At 41.6% G+C, this 18847-nt stretch overlaps 1 protein-coding gene across 1 annotated transcript in view; it reads left to right on the top strand.

The window, feature by feature from the left end:
- The window catches only part of PTPRG (protein tyrosine phosphatase receptor type G), a 399811-nt gene that overhangs the window by 349253 nt on the left and 31711 nt on the right, over positions 1 to 18847 (top strand). The window contains exon 14 of the mRNA XM_064667329.1: positions 7665 to 7756. Coding sequence (XP_064523399.1) covers positions 7665 to 7756 — 92 coding nt within the window. The remainder of the gene's footprint in view (positions 1 to 7664; positions 7757 to 18847) is intronic.

Raw genomic sequence — 18847 nt, 5'->3', positions numbered from 1 at the left:
TGTCAATTCAACATCCTGATGATTTGGAGGATTGAAAGAATATTTTTGCAAAGGAAAGAGCAGAGCTCTTCCATTTTGAGAGTAATTAGGTGGGAGTAATTAGGGACATTCAGGTGAATATTCCAAAGAGAGACTGCTGTCTCTTTGTTTATGCTATCCCCTCCTAGGCTGGATCATCTTTGTTTTGATTTTCCTATAACGCTATTTCCAATCCAGATGAATTACACTTTGTGTTTAAAATTACCTGTATTTTAACCTCCCAGTGTGCCACCCTGTTTTTATTCTTTCCTTTCCTAAGATACATCATGCCAAAGGGAATTCATGTCCTGAAATGATAATATCAAGTATGCCCAATTTTGAGTTCTTGGACGTGCTAGTAAAGGCTCCTCTCTAGTAAGAGGCAATCTTCATTGATTGCCGTAGCTCTTGTGATTACAGAACAACTCTTCACCTGCTTAAATCCAGCTACCTCCTGTGAGAAAGTTTTAAGGTTCCTTTTTAATATTACATGATGGTTGGAGCATTGAAAGTACACATTTTATAAAAACTGCCTAAGGTATTATTTGATTGGAAAAGGCATATCTTTGTTTTCCTCTGTGATTTTCTAGCCTTTGTTATGAATGTTGCATTACATAAATAGTTGGCTTAGGGAGAAGAAAATTAATACGTCAGGCTTCCCTTTGGAATTTAAAACTGTACCTAATTTTTAAACCATTTTAAGATACCTCCTATAGGTTTGTCTACCCCATTTTTGTCTGAAGACATTGAAGTTTGGAGTAGTAATGCATATAACCAGGGAGCTTGTTCTCTTGCAGTAGAAAATACTGATGAGTAAACTCATTCAGTCATCTGTAAAATTGCTGAGTGTATCCAAGACAGCTGTTGTGAGTATTGATTAAAGCAGGAGGGGAAGGTCTGGTGCCTCTAGACCTGTCAGAGGTCACCAGGAGAGTAATTAGCTACCAAGTGTCACAGGGCTAAGTGTCATCACAAATAAGGTTTCACCATCACCTTCACTGTTCTCCAGGAACATCAGGAAGATGGGACAAGGAAGTGTGGAAAATGTTTGTGCTAAGTTAAACTAAGACTTATCCACTTATGATTCGCAATTAAAGAGCTTTCTAAGTGTATTTCTGCACTGGCCACCTGAGAGCTCTCTGGTCTCACAGCTGATGAAGGGGGAGGACTTGAAGGCAGCTCATCTGGGGCTATGTTGTAATTTCTTAACTGTTTAATTATTTGAATACCCTTCTAAAAATTATGATGACTTGTATAATGCCTGAGTTCAATACCATATGTGATGTAAATGGGTGTCTGGGCTCTGGTGCAGGATAGGATCTCAAAGGATCGAGGGAAGAGGATTTTTAATTTTATGGAGAGCTGTGTAGTCAGCTGGCAAATTTAGGCCATAAATATTAAATTAGCTATCGTTCTGTGTGAGAAATCCCTAGTCTTGTTTGCAGATTAGTTTTTCAGATGAACAGTTTTACTAGTGGTGTGTTCTTCAGCACAAATACTGTCCCGAAGTTCTGTCCACCTTCTTTTTTTTCCCATCAGCCTTTCCCCAGTTTTTTTCCTGTCCTTATTTCCCTATAATACTGCAGGATATGTGGTTGGACTGGTGACTAGCGTTTGGAACCTTTTGTGGAACTCTGTGGTTGTGCGACAACTCACTGATGTGAAAAAACACTTCTCCTTACCCAGAGGAAGTCCCCTGAAAGGGACACTCTACTTTTCACCATTCTGTCCAGGAAAAGATGCCAAGGACTTGGCATGCCATGCACTTCTGAAACCTACCCATGTACCATGTAGACCTCTCCAGTTACCATATCTGTGTGATGCTTAACACTACTCAAGAATGTTAAAGGCAGAAATTGCTTTGTAGGGAGAAGGTGAATCACCTTCAGGAGGGATCTGCAGGAAAATCAGCATTATCGTAGGGAAATTTTGCTCCTTTTTCAGCTTTCCTTTATTCTCCTGGGTTTTATGCAATCCTGCCTTGTATATCCTCCAGTAGCTCCAGTTCAGTCAGCTTTCACTGCCTTACAACTCCAGCATGGCAGAGGTTCTTTTGTAACTTGGCTTTTGAATTCTGATCATTAAGTGTTAAGACTTGGGAAAGAAAATAATTGTAGAAAATTGGGGCAATATAAGCCATTTTCTGGCCAAAAAAAAAGAGTAGCTGCAGATGCCCCTCTGATACAATGAATGTAATATCACAGCTCCATGCTGGTCACTTATTCATATTCATAAGATCAGCTTTTTTCGTGTGGTTTTCTCTCCTCTTTTTCTTCTTAACGCTTGAGTCAGTTTTATTGCTCATAAAAATCAGTGACTGATGACCCCAGCTAGAGCAGTACAGACTGCAGACAGCTGTTGTCCAGGCTCCCATCCACTGCTCTGCTGGTGACATGGTCATGATTTGCAGCACTTCTGTTGTTCCGTAGTCTGTGCTCTTTTCTGAGGAGTCATTGCCAATTCTGACAGTGACAAATGCTTGCCAAGGAATAGTGAAGCTAGTTTAAAGTGCAGAGCCATGTGTTACTAGTACACTTGACTGCATACATACTTTGTTTTTGGTGCCAGCAGAAACCAATCTTAATTGTGTCTCCTGGAAAACATGCAAAACAGTTCAAGGAGAATCTGAAGCAGCTTTTGTTCTATTGAAAGTGAGAATGAATGTACAGAGGTAGTAAAAGGGGATCATTTCCTGTCTTTGCATCTTTGTTTGGGAGTTACTTGCAGACACTCTGTGATGGAGGAGCATGGTGAATGAATGCCTGTATCCAGGTTGCATTTGATAAAGACTAAGCCATGTCCTGTTCAGCTTAGTTTAAAGATCTCTTATGGATTCGATTTTGCCTGTTCTCCCCACAGCTAAGGACTGTGTGTGTAAGTTGGGTGGCTTCAGGGACTACTGGTCTCTTTGTTAATAAATGTACATTCTGCAGAGGGGTTCTGTCTGTGGGAGGCTGTTTCTGTAGGAAGGGTACCTGAAGGACAAGGTTTGCCCTGCTCTGACAGTAGTGAATAGGCCTCCAGGACCCTTTCAAGCCATCTGCCCCTGAATTGGTCATGCTTTAGAAGGTAATGACCCAAGAAGAGAGTAGTTGCAAGAAACCCAGAGCCTAGAGCTCCTAGATGCTCTTACAGAAATAAAGTAGTATAAATTGGCTGGCCTTGAAGAGGGAATACACACTGCTCCAGCCAACATAAACACCTGGAAGAAGGAGAAGGTCTGTAGTGAACGAGGAGCAATGAATGGGCTGGTCACTTCAGCATGTGAAGCAGGGCATGGCTCTTGGGTGTCCCCAGAACATGAAGCATTCCCTCTTGATTTTTCCTCTGTTCAGCCACTGCCCTGGTGGTCCCAGCTGGCCACTGCAGAGGTGGCCACTTGCCCTTCTGCAATAATCCCTTGCTCCTCCTCTCCCAGCCTCAGCTGCTCTGGAGCACTGCAGATCCCACGCCTGTCGTTGCAGATCAGGGGATGTTACCTGCACTAGACCCGGTATGGAGGAGTAAAGGCCAGACACTGCCCTCGGAGCAACTCCCAGCGCTCCCATGGACTGTGGTGTGCTGTGTGTTTCTATTGGAGGCAGTACTAACTAAACACTGAGGAACTGTCTTCTACACGAAAGTAAAATGCTTCCATGCTTTCAGGCCACTATGTGATCTAGTTCTCCCTTTTGATTTTAGAGGAGTATAAAGAAGAAACTGCTTGAGCTTTAGTAACTAATAACCAAGGGAAACCTAGTTTGAGTGTCAAAAATCTCACAAGGCATCTCTACTTCAGATTAGGAAGGTAATCTGGTATTTTGCTCAGCAGAGATGGAACAAGCTAATCAAGACCATCTCTTGGCATATTTTTGTACTTTCATCTTGGTAATAAGGTGCTGCTGCTCTGGACTTTACATCCTGTTAGTTTGCATTAGTAACTCAAGGCGAGTATCTCTGCAAAAGGATTCTGGGCAGAGGATGCTCTCCCTCACATTGTCTTTGCGTTCCAACCCCTGCCTCTCCTCCTTCTCTGGGGAGATGCTAATCTCGCAGTGTTTTACTTTCTGTATTTGGGTCCATATGTGACAACCGTGTGTCTGATCACCACAATCTCGCACAGTTATTGTACCCCAGGGAAAGGGAGCCAAAAAAACATATGGGGCTAGAGAAAACGGTGTGCTTCACTGCTCACAGGCATATTTCAGAGACAACAGACTCTTTGGTATTTCACAGAAAAGATGTGCGCTCCCCAAAGTCTTTTGGAAGTGAAATCAAGGTTGTAATTTTCTTTTCCTCAACCAGTGCTGCAGAAATACAATAATTATTCTAAAATCAGTGCTTCAGTTTTTAAGATTTTAATAATCATTTATGTCATGACAAATCCTAGTTGTGCATTCACTAAGGACTGCTTCTGTTAGGAAAAAAAATCTGGTACTTTTTTCTGCTGACTGAGCAAGTGGGCACACAGGTGCAAACACCTGCCCACGTGTACACACTGGGGTTAAAAGTTACGGGCTGAAGTGCTCATGTGAAAATAGATGTAGATTCGCACCTTGTCTAGCCCTGCATCCACTCCCCCCTCTCTCCTAGGCTGTGTCTCCAGTGACTCGAAACAAGCAATTTCCTACTCTGATACTTTTCCTTTATCCAGCCCTCCTGATATACACACTTAGATTTACTGCAGCCTCTTGTAGCCTTAGCAACTGCTGCCACTTAAGGTTTGTATCTGGAGGGAAAGGTAATGAGTAGGGGAAATGCCAAGGGATAGAAAGGAGCATCCTAAACTGGGGGAGGAGGAAGATACTGAATTGTCTGAAATGCCTCTCAGTAGCCTTGATACCAGATACCAGTATTTATTACTACACATTAGACATGAGTTTGCAAAAGCTCTTCTTAGGCCCTGATGTTTCCTCATTTAGGAAAAATGGACATTATCCAAACTGGAGTCATCTGCCTGGCACCCTGAGATTTGTGCTCCCTCCTGGTGCTGCACAGAGGAAAGATGCAAGAGTAGGAAACAGACCCAATAAGCAGAACTTGCTGGAAAATTGATCCAGCTAGTTCATTAAATCTGCAAAAGGTCCTTTAAAGCTTGATCCACTTCATCCTGCTCTCAAGTTTAAGCCTGTATGGTCCCAGAGACATGGGAGGAGTCACCGGGACAGGGATGAAATGGCCTGTGTGTAGTGACCTCACCTGGAGAGGCTAAACTTGGAATACGTACAGCAATTACGAGCAAGTGGGGAAAAAACAGTTTGAGAAGTATGTCTTCACCTAATGTGCCAGTATCCACTGTTGTGAAGTAATGAAATGCTGCATTATGTAGGTATTTACATCAGATGAGTGTATTTTAGTGTGATGTTTGTGACTTGAGAAAACCTTTAGTCAAATTCCATTGTGACTGCCTTTGCAAAACAGCTACAGAAAGTCTTCCAGGACTAAAACACAGAATTTTTAATGACATTAATGATTGTAGCAAACTTTACTATGTGAAATATTCATTTAATACATTGTTCTTCCAACACTGTGCTCAGCAGTTGCACTGGGCTGGGTATTCAGCTATTGCCATCGTGGGCCTTAAAATACCACCCAATGAGATTATCTGACACAATTACATGTTTCGAGGCTATTAAGAAAAAGCCATCTCATGGCTGTGTATAAAACCATAATGCCAGCCTATCAGAGCCTCTCAGAGTATAAAATAACAAATTAACAGAAAATAATTGCTTTTCTTCAGTATCATCAGCTTTAAAAACGTCCTGTAAATCCCTGTGTAAAGGTCTGGGTTTTTATCAAACACCTTTTTAAGGCCTTCATTACCAGGAGAAGCCATTCAAGGATTTCTGTAGTATTGACTCAAGGGAAGGAGCCCCAAATACATCAAAATCAGGAACATTTTGCCTGTTTCATATTCATAGTTTCTTCTTTATGTGTGACTGATTTATTCTGCTGTGTGCCCCCAGGGTGTGCATTGTCCAAAATAAAGGCTGCCAAAAAAAAAAAATGAGAACAGAGCAAGTGGCGGGGTGGGGGGAGTTCAACTGAGGTTTTTAAATGCTGTGAGACTATTGCACATCTTGCATCCTCATGTGTGAATTCACCTTATGGTGTTTCTTAAGAAAAGAATATGTAAGTCTATTTAGTGAGTATGCTCACTAAATAAATAACTTCAGCACAATGCAAGACATCATGCCTGAAAATAGAAAGCTGCTCCCAGACAGTGACTCCATGCTGTGAAATCCACTCTCTCCTGCTTCTGTATTGTCTTAAGTTGTACTTGTGCTGCCATAGCTTGTGCTTGTGTTATAAAGCTCTGTGCCTGTGCAGTAGAAAGTACAAATGCATGGAAAGCAAAGACCTGGGATTATTTTAGGTTCTGGTTTCGCCTAAGAGATGGTTTGGTTTTCAGTGCCATTCCCCCCCACCACCCCGGGCATGTATGGATGTTGGAAACAAAGGGAGCACAAATTACTTTGACAAAGTCTGCGGAGCCGGCTCTGCCGATGGGCTCTCTATGGAGAGCACAATGCCCGAGTTGCAGAGCCCCAGACTGCAAGGCAGGAACTCAGAAGCCACTACGTGCAAATATGTTTGAGCAAGGGAACCAGCAACTTGGCAAAAGCACAGCTCACCAGGCCTCCTGCAAACTTTGCCCAGGTGTTGAGGAGCAGCTGAAGGGTGGCAATGAGGGGGATCTTTCTGAAATGGGAAGCTATTGTTTAGCACCCGACAGATGAGAGCAGACCCTTCTCCTGCCCACAATAGCTGCTCACACCAAGCAAGACTCATTAAATATTCAGTTCCAGCCTCAAGCAGCTCATTAAGTCAGCAATGAGCAGTGACGCTGGTGTTGGAAAACCCTGCCTCAGTTAACATCACCATGCAGAGTCTCCCTGGATCTCTTGATGTTACTCTGCTCAGTACCTTTTCTGTGATGACCAGCTTGTGCTCTCTGCTTTGCATTAAATACAGGTAAAAATGAGTCAGGTGGATTTAAGTTCTGCTCTTCCTTATAGGCCTTTTCAGAGATGAGTCCTCGGGCCCAAGCTAAGTGTCTATTGCATTTTTCAGGAGAAGCATATGTAATACAAGTTTTCAGGAGGAGGGTTATATGGCTTTAGTGTTACAAATAAAAAACCTTAATGTTTGAAGAATAACTTTCATAGCAGAGCATCATGATATGAAGCAGTTACGGATGCTGTATTACTGTCTGCTGGCTGTTACACAGTAGAAACTTTTACAGTAAGTGTATTTTCCCTGGAAATGCGAGTGTCTCAGGTAGATTTGGGCTTGAACTGTTTGCTGAATATGTTTTTTGTGTGCAGAGTTTCTTTCTGAATGATGTATTTGAAACCTGTTTTGCAGCCACTAACTTTTATGAGTATAATTCATATTCTATAGTGCTTAGCAATAATATATAGAGGCATTTATGATGGGTGGATGTCAGATGTCAATGAATTAGAGCACACCAGAATCTGGAATTAGGATTGTAATTGTAGAAAATGCACATATGTTTTCATGCATCAATGTTTTAAAACTATAACATCTGAAAGTATGGAGCAGAAATGGAGAAGCAGAACACGTACAAAAGTTTTTGTCTGGTTTTTTTTCAGAGGCAGTTTTTCACACCCTGGGTGTATTTTTTTTTCTTTTTCCTTTAACAGAAAGTGTTTCCAGACTGCTCATTTCTATGTGGAGGACAGCAGTTCCCCTCGTGTGGTCCCCAATGAAAGTATTCCCATTATACCTATTCCAGGTAAGACGGGCTTAATCTCCTGTGTTTGTACTACTTGAAGTCTGTTTTAATTACACAAAGAAGAGAAGGTTATGCTTGTGATAAATCATGGGGTTTTGGTAGAAATTTTTTGTATCAGTGCTGCTTCATTTAATTTAATGTGCTTTGCAATGGGGCTCTCAGTGCCAATGCTGTATTTTTCCACAGGCACCTCTCCCACGTTGTTTTAATAGAAATTTCAGAATAACCTTTGTAAAATGTCAAAAACATGAGTAACACTTCTTAAAAACACCAAGGCATTGCATCCAGGGTGAAACCAGCTGCTCTGTCAGGGCAGGTTGTGGAGGAGGGATATGCAGCTCCACTGCTCTCTCGAGACTGTGGCCCTTGCTCCCACTTTCAGTGTATGCAGAGGTGGTGTCTGGGGGTCTCAGGGAGGACAGCGAGACACAGGGATGAGCAAACAATGTCAAGGAAAGTCCAAAGCCATCTGTTAATTTGGTATTAATCAAGTTACCAAAGGTCAAATTCTCCTCTCAGCTAGACTGAGAATGAAGCTGGAAGCAGAGTTTAGTGCTATTCTCTCTTCAAGAGGCATTTCCCCTGGGAATTATTAAGTGCAGGATGCAGCTGCCTTGAAGCCGTGATGACAGAGAGCAGCTTGGTGTTACTGTGGCCTTTGCAGCCAGTGCCTTGTTCGATGATGGTCAGTCTCACATGCAAAATTAAGATACCCAAAATGTTGTACTGACCTCAGTCTGTCAAAGGCTCATACTTGTTGCTGGAAAGTGTTTTAAGTTTCCTTGTCATATTCTGTAATTTGTGTCATTGGTCTGGGGTTCAATCTGCAGTTAAATAGGTTCATTTTGCCAAAAAACATTCGGAGACTTTTCTGAGACACTGAAGAAATGAGCCTCCTAGAAAAGTGAAAGAGTACAGTTGTATTTTCCTTGGTTTTATTCAGTAGATGTGTGACTTATTTCTAGAAAGAGTCTTTCAAAGTACCCATGGGAACTAGTATGAAAGGTCAGCTATTACATTCCTACAGAAAGCAGTTTGCCTTGCAGTCTGATGGTGTGCCACTGAAAATGAAGAGAACAAGCTCTCGTCTCCTCTCCTTTCTGTGGCAGACTAAAATGTATGTCCTGGCCACCTCATGTCCTTAGCAAGAAGGCACCCTTCTTACTCTCCTTTAGGGTAACAGAAGGTGACAGGTTTTGGTCTTAGAGCACCTGCAGTCAGTTCTCACAAAAGTACTTAAATAGCTGGAGAACTCCATTCTTTCTATGGTGAAACCAAGAGGAACAACTCCCTGTTGGGGCTGCCTGTGGCAGTCAGTGTAATGGTCCCACCATGCCTGCTCTCGTGTGATGCCTCCTTGGAGCTTGTGGGGAAGCAGGGGGGGCCAAGCTGGGCTCTGTGCAGAGAGCAGTGTCAAAACCCAGGAGATTATAAACACAAGGCACTGGGAGGAGGGAAGTTCTCCCCTCAGAGAGAAGCCTCTTTGGCCAACATAGAGTATTTGTGCTGTAATTGAGACAAGTTTTTCTTAGATAAATGAATCAGCAGAAAGCTCCATCTTCTCCTGCTGCAGTGTGTGTTGTTGAGACAGTGGTTCTTCCCTGCTGCACAGAGATATTTTGATGGTCAGTCCATTAAGATTGGACTACATTCATATGAATTTTAAGAAGTAGTTCCATTAAAACTGTGCAGATAGCAGGGACTGTAAGGCCAGCACATGCACCAGGGCTTCTCCAGCAGCTGTTCTGGCACATAAAACCAGGTGACCGGGCACGGAACAGTGCCTTTTTGGGACATCTTCCCGTGACTAGAGCAAGCCAAGTTGTTGACCACAGCAGCTCTGGGACTGACATGATGGTGGTGTCACTGCAGTGCACTCTGTGGTCTGCTCAGACTTGGTAATGCTAAGAAAGAGCTGCTCACCCCTGATAAGGGGCACTGCAGGTTAAGGCACCCCCTGAGCAAGTGCTGCAGGACACCTTGTGAAGCTTTGTTGTTAGAAAAACTGCAAGGATTGCTGATGAGCTCTAAGGCACATCAAGAACTGGGCCCTAGAAAGAAGTTTAATCTAATTGTATGCAAAGGTGAATCCAACCCTCGAATTCCCAGTCTAATGACAACATTTTTGTGGATATAGTGGTCATACAGACACCTGCATACAGACATCCAAATGGAAGGGCCTTAATCCGAAGCTGAATCATGCCCAGAAAATCTTAAGCGAGAATGAACTGATGAATTTGAAGATCTTGGCACTGACAGTAAAGCTGTTCAGGTCACCAAAAGCCAAATCACCCTCTGGAAGTGCCTTGCTCTGTGTATGAACCACTACCTATACAAGGAGTCCATAATGAGGCTCAAAGATAGTAGAGATAAATTCCAGTTATGCTGGCTTTTTCCAAAGATGCAGGGTAATGCCTGGAAAGATCTTGAAGCTCTCCTAGGCATTTTCCTTGTTTGGAGATGTAGAAGAGGGCTGTTTTCCCCCATATACCTGTAGCTGAATGACAGTCTTCCTTGACGTCAGCTGCTGCTCCCACATAGACAGCCCACTGAAATGCCTTAAAAACATGAAATGACAAAATTCTCCTTTGAACTGATGGCAACTGATGAAATGATAAGCCTATGAACTTTTCCTCTGGAAGCTGCCAGAGAGTGTGAGAAAGTCTTACTTGCCATGTTGATTCTAGAAGCAAAATTTAAGTGGCATTTTCACGGAAACAAGGTTTTTGAAGTAGCCCTGTTAGCTTGTGAAACCCCATCCTTACGTGAGAAATTTGACTAGACTCCTGTAGGAACGTGCCTCTACCTCCCACAGTTCAGTGGACCAACCTCCACTGTCGGGTATGAGCAAGCAGCCACACTGATGGCAGTTTAGAGCAGTGTGGCTGAAGATGTTCAACACATTTGCCAAGGCCCATCTACAGCATGCAGGGAGCTGCCAGGCAGAGGAAACTGAGTGGGTTTGGGTTGGCTGGTCCTGGCCCAGGTGTGGGGTGGCTCTGCCAGGTGTCTGGGAGCCAGGCACAGCGACATCCTGACGCAGCTCAAGAGGTTTCAGAGGCAGCACTGGTGTCTCTGCGTTCCACCACTCTGCTCCATGACATGTTGGCATGATCAGAGGTAGCGTTTGTGTTTATTTCTGCACCCCGTCCTGCTCTTGTTTATGCAAACCCTCTTTTTTCTCAGGTCTGTGAACTCTAAATCAATCTGCCAGCTACCTGACATATGCACACAGTACAACTTTTCAGGTGCAAAATCTAAAAAAAAACTTTCTCCAAAAGGAATGATTTTACCCATTTTCTATTTCACTTCCCTTGGCATATGTGCTTAATTATTGTGCTTGAAGCCACATCACCCATAGGTGTGTGCCTATCTGTGCAAATTCTCTCTGAGATCCAAATCATTATCATTATTCATAATTATCTGCACTGCTTGATCTAGAGAAGCACAGGACAAAGGAGTTATCATTAACTGAGTCACCCACTGGATATTTCATCTGAGACATAAATCTCAACTCGCATAAGCCTCACACCTGACAGTAATGCATCTGTAATCAATGGCAGATTTCTGAAAACTCCCCTGCCATTAAGCCCAACAAAATTATTTCTCCATATCTTCTCTCTTAGCCTCCACGCCTCAGTTAATTTTCACCACATCTGCATCATCTTTGCCTGAATCTCTTCACTAAAACATTTGGTCTTGGAAAGATCTCAGTCAGCAAACCTGCCCCTGCTTCTCTTTGTTTGGTCTTTTCCATTGCTGGGACTGACTCTCTGGATCTTTCTGGACTTGACCCTTTCCAGTAGACTTAGATAAGTAACAACAGCAGCAGCATCATAGCTGCAGACCTGTGTAGCAAGACCTGTGTTGCAACACTGAAAACCAAAACACATCCTTTAGCAGTTTTCCTTTCTTGTCATCTCAAGACCATGACAGCAGCGCAGACATGCATCTCTGTGCAATTTAGATGATATCCAACAGTGGAACAAGCACAAATTCCACTTCTACCTTCCTCCTCTCCTTTGTCTCAGGGTTTTCCTGCTCCTGGAAGGAGCATTGTTCTTCCTCTTGCTGTGGCTTTACTAGTTCCTTGCCCAGCCCCTGGGCACAGCAGATGCTGTGGCACTGATGTCAGTAGGACTTGTGAGATCAGTACAGGGATAGTTGAGACTTGACCCAATGGCAAAGCTCAGAACTCAGTGTAGTTTTGGCCACAATCCAGAGAAACATGGACCATGAAAAACACAACAGCTGGCCAATGCAACTGATTCATTTAGCATATTTTTCCAAAGTCTTTCACATCTTATATTTTTAGTATAAGTAAAATTTCTCAGAAGTGATTCCAATCATTTCAGCTATGTCTAGACTACAAGACTAAGGAACATTTCCCAGTTCTTGGATCACAAGTGCATTCAGTTTTAGGTTTAAATGGCAATAAATTAATCTTTTAACTAGTCCTGGAGTTTATTAATAATGTTTTTAAAATAAATACTGGCAGAATCTGATGGAGAAGCTCTCTTATGCTTCTTCAAGATGTCTCAGTTGGGGGTGCATGAACCTAGGAAATAGTGTAGTGGCCAGTTTCATTGCAGTGGTAAGGTGTTTTGACCATCTCATGCAGTCAAGTGAGGGTGTGAAAGCCATGACCCTCCTTTGTTTACCTTTGTCTTCCCATGGTTACAAGAAGGAGTCCCATCCTGAGTCCATGTTATTGATTCTTAGCTCTTCAATAACCGTGGTTGCCTTGAACCTTTCCTGATGAATGTCCGTGGTCAGACTTGATGTGTTATTTACAGGCTCAGCCCCTGCACTTCTGATATGTTCTGGTAGCATCCACCCTGTGACAAACTGTTTCTATTAAGAGACTGTAATGAGATATCTCATTTGAGAAGGAAGCTGCGGGTTCCCAACACAGGCTTGGTATCTTACTGTTTTCTGCTAAGATGTGGCTTTCTTAAGTTGCATCCCCAGAGCTAAAGAGCAGAGAGCAGGACATGCCTGTGGCTATGACAGTGACAGTGCAATGAGCACAGTGAGCCTTGCTAGAGACTGGCGAGGTGCAGGCAACAGCACTGACTGCAGCTGAGGACTTATTTCTCAAGGGCATGAAGCTCTTCACTGAGCACAGAGGTAGTGCTCTTCAGCTGTTTAAGACTTTATTTCTGCTTTCTGCTCCCTGCGGATTTATGTTCCAGCACCATATTGTGAATTGTACCCATCTTCAGCTTCAATTAAATTCATGAATGCAATATTGCAAACACAGCCATCCTCTGAAGCCAAGAAAGTATCAAGGTATTTTAGGGAACATCCACCTTCCTTTGGCTCTGCTACCAACCCTGCTCCTGCAGTACACTGAAGAATTTATGGTATGATATCTAATCATGGTGCTTTTAATTGAGGCATCACAAAACAACATGTTTTTATGGTGGCCATGTGAAATGTGGATAGATCCTTTTCTGAGAGCTGTCACATTGGGGGCAGAGCCCTGAAGTTGAACATCCATGTGCTCAAATGTAAAGGGTGTGTGTAATTGATGGCATGACTGGAACCCGCAGATGGAAATGTGTGAGATTAAAATTGTGTTCCTTAGCAGACAATACCAAATAAGATCGTGTTTAATGTCTGTGGTAAGGGAAAATTCACATTATTTCATTCTCTTGGACTGAAATTGGTTTTTTGCTTAAAGGGAAGAAGTGTATTGCTATTACATTTATAATTAATGATAACCTAATCTAAGATTTGTACAAGCAGATTTAAACTGAGCTCTTATTTTGACACATATAAAATTTTATCATTAACATCTTTATATTCCTGACTGACACATGGCTAATAGCATTGTAGTAGATTGAGTCTTGAAGCAAGAGAGATGAATGTAGCTACAGAATTACACAGGTGATTTTTCATATTCTGCTTTTTCATGTGTCACCCCTTTATCAGAAACCTGCCCTTGTGTTCATTTGACTTGATTATAACAAATAGATAGCAATTATCTTGCTGAAAGGACACCTGTTTTTCTTTCAACATGCCCATCTTTCCATGACTTTCAAATGTATTCAAAGTGTTTTCTATGCCTTTTCACTTCGAAAGGTGTTTTTTATTAAAAACAGTATTTCATAAACAAATGATTACAAAAATGTGAGCATTAATGAGGAATAGTGCCCCCAGTAATCAAGTTTTAATGATTTCTTATTCATCTTAATTTATTTTAATTTATAATTTGTCTTAATTATTGAGTCAGTGACTTCAGGAGGATGCCAGTGCCTCAGAGATCTTCAGCAGGTAGTTTGATCTCCTAGAATGAAACCTACTGTATTGCCTTTTTAGTATTTGTGCAGATATGATCTCCACAGAAAGCAGACACCTTCTCCATAGTAAGGTTTTTTAATGACTTTATCATAAATTAATTGATATGTTATACAAACAAATCTGTTCTCATATTTCTGGCCATTTTTTATATAGCAAACAATGGGATCAGTCAGAAAGATTAATTATTCCAAATTAAATACAATGGCTTCAGTTGCATTCTAATGTTAAATAGTTATGCAAGGAAGACCAGTATACTGCAGAATTAAAGACTCTGACAATATAAATGTGTATAATTTAAATGCATTAAATCTAGAATAGTTTGAAGAAAGCTGGGCACCGCCCTGTTTTACGTGTGGAATTACTCATGGAGTCCAGTATTCCTGTGAGTTAGGGCAGGATCTGGCTATGGAGTTGCCTGTTCAGACATTTCAAATTCAATCAGTGCCAAAATTTGAGCAACGTGGGATGTTTCTGGTCCTCATGTGCACTTTGGAGTGTATGCTCAATCTGTAGGTTTATGTGGTTTTGTCTAAACTTCTCTCTAGAGGTGGACACGTGACCTTAGTGGAATTGATAAGCATGTTTCAGTAACCTCTACTGGGGCAGAATTTTTCCCAAGGATGTGCTATTAATCCTTTCAGTGTTCTTTAGGATCAGCCACTCTGCTAGAGACAGACCAAATACAGGTGAATTTGGGCTTTACATCCCCATGTGGTACCATGTGTTGTGTGCACTCATATTGTGGTGCAGCTGCACAGCCCCTGTTTAAATATGAGCTATGAGTGCCCCATTGCTCATTGTGGAAGTGAATCTGTTGGAATCACACTCCACATGGGTACTTCTGCCATAGCTCTGCAGCCTTCGCTCTGGCTATTGTAGCTTATGGAATGGCTCCTAAACTCAGTTTTAAGTAATATGTAGCCTAAATATTGACGCCAGGTATTTCAGCTGCTTGCAGAATTTTTCCATGCCTCTTTGTAAAAAGGTAAAACCCATGAACCTCACGGAATGTGTTCAAAAATAAGCAAATATCTTTTCAAAAATCCAGTGATTGCATTCCATGTTCTCTCCAGCAGTGGAGGGTAAGAGGGTGAAAGATTGACATCCCAGGGTTGAGTGCTGCTGGGAACAGAAAGGTGCTTGTTTGCTATGGATAGAGGAAAGCATTTTTCAGATATGTTATATTTCAGTGAGTTAAAAGGTCAAATCCAGTCCTGCTATGATCCTATCGGTAGATATTTTGGGAAGACTTTTTTGCAGAAAATGAGAACTGCAAAAACATGCTGTTGGAAGTGGATTCTCCAGGATTAATGTCGCTAACAAAGTCACTGGTTTCATGTCGTCATAAGCCAAGTTAGGTTTGTGCTGCCTTCAGAAAGGGCAGTTTCCCTATCAGTTCGCTATTCTTCATCCTAATGAGTAGGATCAACTTATCTACCCCACTGACAACTAATCCTTCTTCCCCTTCCCCACAAATTAATTAATCCTTTCTTATAGTCATCAGCCAGATCAGCAGGCCGATTCAGTTCACTGCTCAGCCCTGCAGGGCAGAGGGAGGAGAGTGGGAGAATCCCCTCGTCCTCTGGCTGAAGCCAGCTGTGAAGAGCACGCTGAGAATTGATGGAAGTGCTGCTGAGATGCAGGGGTGGCACAGGGCTGCTGAGCAGTGCAGTAAGTGGCTGCTGTTGGAGCAGATGGGCCAAGGCACGTGGCAGCTATGGCACATGAATCCAGGTGGCTTTGTAAATGAGAGACTAAGTGCAGCAACTAACAAACCAACCAAATCACACATTTCACATTAAGAATAAGGTGTAAGAGGCAAGGATTATATTGCATTTAGTAGGCTGGGTAAGATAATTGCTGAAAAACAAGCATTTATAAGCAGAATGAAAGGCATGGAGAATTTTCTTACCAAGATTTTGCCATATGTGTCAAGCATCTGGCATTCAGAAACACCAAAACTCCAAACTAAATGAAGGTAATATGAGGAAGCACTTTGGGTTTGACCTTTTGGATTAATTCCTGACCCAAACTCATCTATTCCAATACAATGCCACTAAACTATCCGGTGAGCTCTCAGGCTATAAATGAATCAAAATGAATCTGAGGCCCTATTATGTGGAAATGTCATTTCTGATAGGATATCCTATTTTTCTTTTGAAATTGGCCCCTATTGCTTTAACATTACAAAGGCAGCCTATTAAGTGGGAGCTATGGGAAAATCCTTCCTGGTAGGATTACTAATTATCCGAACTTAAAATGTAACCCTGTTCGAACTTTATTGCTTTTATACTGTTCAGGCTTCTTTTGAAGGTGGCTGTCTTATGAGGGAATGTACTAAGTATTCTGCATTGGCAATTGCCATTTCTTAAAAAAGAAAGTACTAGTGAAGGTTTTTCTCTACATATCATTTTTTAAACAAACATGACTTTCTTCTTGGCATTGTCTCTTTGTGGCAACGAATGAGCTGCACTGTGATACCCTTTAGGTTTATTTGACACTCCTCTCAGGTACTTGTCTTGGACCGGCAAGTGAAGATGGGAACTCCACAACCATGTTAAATATCTAGCACAATAATTAAACATATTCCCCCACCTATCAGTTTCAGTAGTATCTGATAATATAAATATTACTAAAATTCATGTTGTTTATAATAATGATAAATATGTACGCAGTTCTGGAGCTCTTTGTCCCTGTCCATGTAAGAATAATTCTTTCTCTCTTTAACACAAAGGGTTAGTACATTATTATGGTGCCAGATTCAGCTCATATTTCATAGGGAAGTAAATCCAGAATCACTTTATTGACACTGATAAAACAGATGGCTAAACCCAAGCTAGACAGAACTGTAATTATATCTGCAGTGTTAGGGGTGAAGGTATGTTATTAAAACATCTCCCTCTTCGCTTTGAATAATGTGTAGGTCTTGCAGAATGTAAGGATCACACTGACAATATCAAATGTCACTCCATCTTCTTTCTGGAAAAAAGTATATGGTACAAAAGGGAATATGGGCAGAACTACAGGGAGCTGCTAATTAGCCTTTATAGGATTCTATTAATCTCTTCAATCGACTAAAAGAATTATAGTCATTGAATTCTGTTTACTTTAAGATGGAAAGAAGGCTTAGCCAAAGCCTTTGGGCTGACGATAGTGCAAGGAAAAGCAGATTCTGTGCATCTGGCTACATCTCTTGGTTTTCCTGGAGAAGGTCACAGCCATCTTCAGATACAATCAGAGCAGATACCATTCCTGAGTGCTGAGGATGTTAGCACATATTTTACCAGAGATCTGGCAAGTTGCCTATGGCTAAGCATGCATGGAGCCAGCTAAGGTAATTTGTGTTTCTGGGTGGGAGTTTGGAGTTGGATGTTGTGAATAGGAAAATGCAGGCCCAAATTACTTTAACACTCTCCATTTCTGTTGGTTAATGTAAGAGGCTGTATCTCATTTGCAACTGCTTTCTTGTCCCACCACCCTGCCCATCCCCTCAGGGCTGTGCCTGTCCCAGTCACAGTCTGTAGGACTATGTTATCCCACCAGTTTGAAAACTGGAAACCATAAATGATTTTTTGAGTTTCTAACATTCATGGTTCTGATTTTTATCTTCCTAATATGTAATAATTATGTTTGCTGCAACATGGTTTTCCTGAGTTTATGGGCAACTTCCATTTCCCCCTCACCCAGTGAGCTCATATGTCAACAGTATTTCCTATTTGGTTTATTTAACATGTAATTGTTGCCCATGTTATCAAATAGGGTGGAAACTGTATTGGGTGTAAGGCTCCTGGACAGAATAGGAATGAAAATGCAGAAGAGGAAAAAGGGAAAAGAAATGCTAAAGGAGAAGTGAAAGTGAAGTAGCAGTGGCTGTAAAGGTGGAGACACACTGCCACCATGCAGTGACAATGATAAAAAGAAAATTAACCATACTTTGCCATGGATCTCTGGTGCAGACCCATCCTTGAAATTGGTGAGAATTCAATGGACTGGAGAGCACGTTATCTCTAATGTATTTTTTGGCTCACAGATCACAATTAAAATTAAATTCTGCCTTCTGCAAAACTAAATTGGACACACTGGTCTTCTGCAGTGATTCCTTGATCTCGGTTGGTCTCAGTTGAGCTAGACTATGCAAAGAAAAAAAAAATTATAACTATGGAACTTTTCTTGTGAGACTATATGAAATTGCTATCATAGCACAAGCTATTTTCAAGGAAATCTAGGATGTACGGGTTACTTTTCAGGAGAGGAAATAGTTTTACAGATTCTCACTATTGACTTCTGTTCCTATAGATCATTCAATTCAAGTGTCTTGGCTGCAAAAATATTAATACAAATGTTGTTATGAGATTATGATATTCTCAATATTACATAGAATAAATGTTATCACTTAAATATTTTTAAATGCCAGCATTTCTGCAGGCTGCAGCTTTTTGCTAAGAGAAGCATACACTTGTCAAATCTTTTGAATTCTGTATTATTCAGTAAACGAGCATGTGGTTAATTAAAGTAGCATTACTGTACTGTGAGGTGACCAGATTGCAAACATATCCTTAACAATCGGCCCTTGTAAATAAAATAGAAGAAAGCTGATTGAGATCTGAAAATGTCAATAGATGCAAAAAGTCACCTTAGAGTGTTACCTGATAAAATAAAGGAGAGAAGTAATGACATGGTCAATATTAACTGCCATCAGCTGGAAAGAAATCAGATTGTCAGGGATCTATAAAATTCTTGCCAAACTAGAACCTCATTTACACATACAGATCTTCATACCCTTTG

Source organism: Pseudopipra pipra, chromosome 11 (genome assembly GCF_036250125.1).
Source record: "Pseudopipra pipra isolate bDixPip1 chromosome 11, bDixPip1.hap1, whole genome shotgun sequence".
Classification (NCBI taxonomy): Eukaryota; Metazoa; Chordata; class Aves; order Passeriformes; family Pipridae; genus Pseudopipra; species Pseudopipra pipra.
The sequence above is the reverse complement of the archived record's forward strand: the minus strand, read 5'-3'. Positions and strand labels throughout refer to the sequence as shown.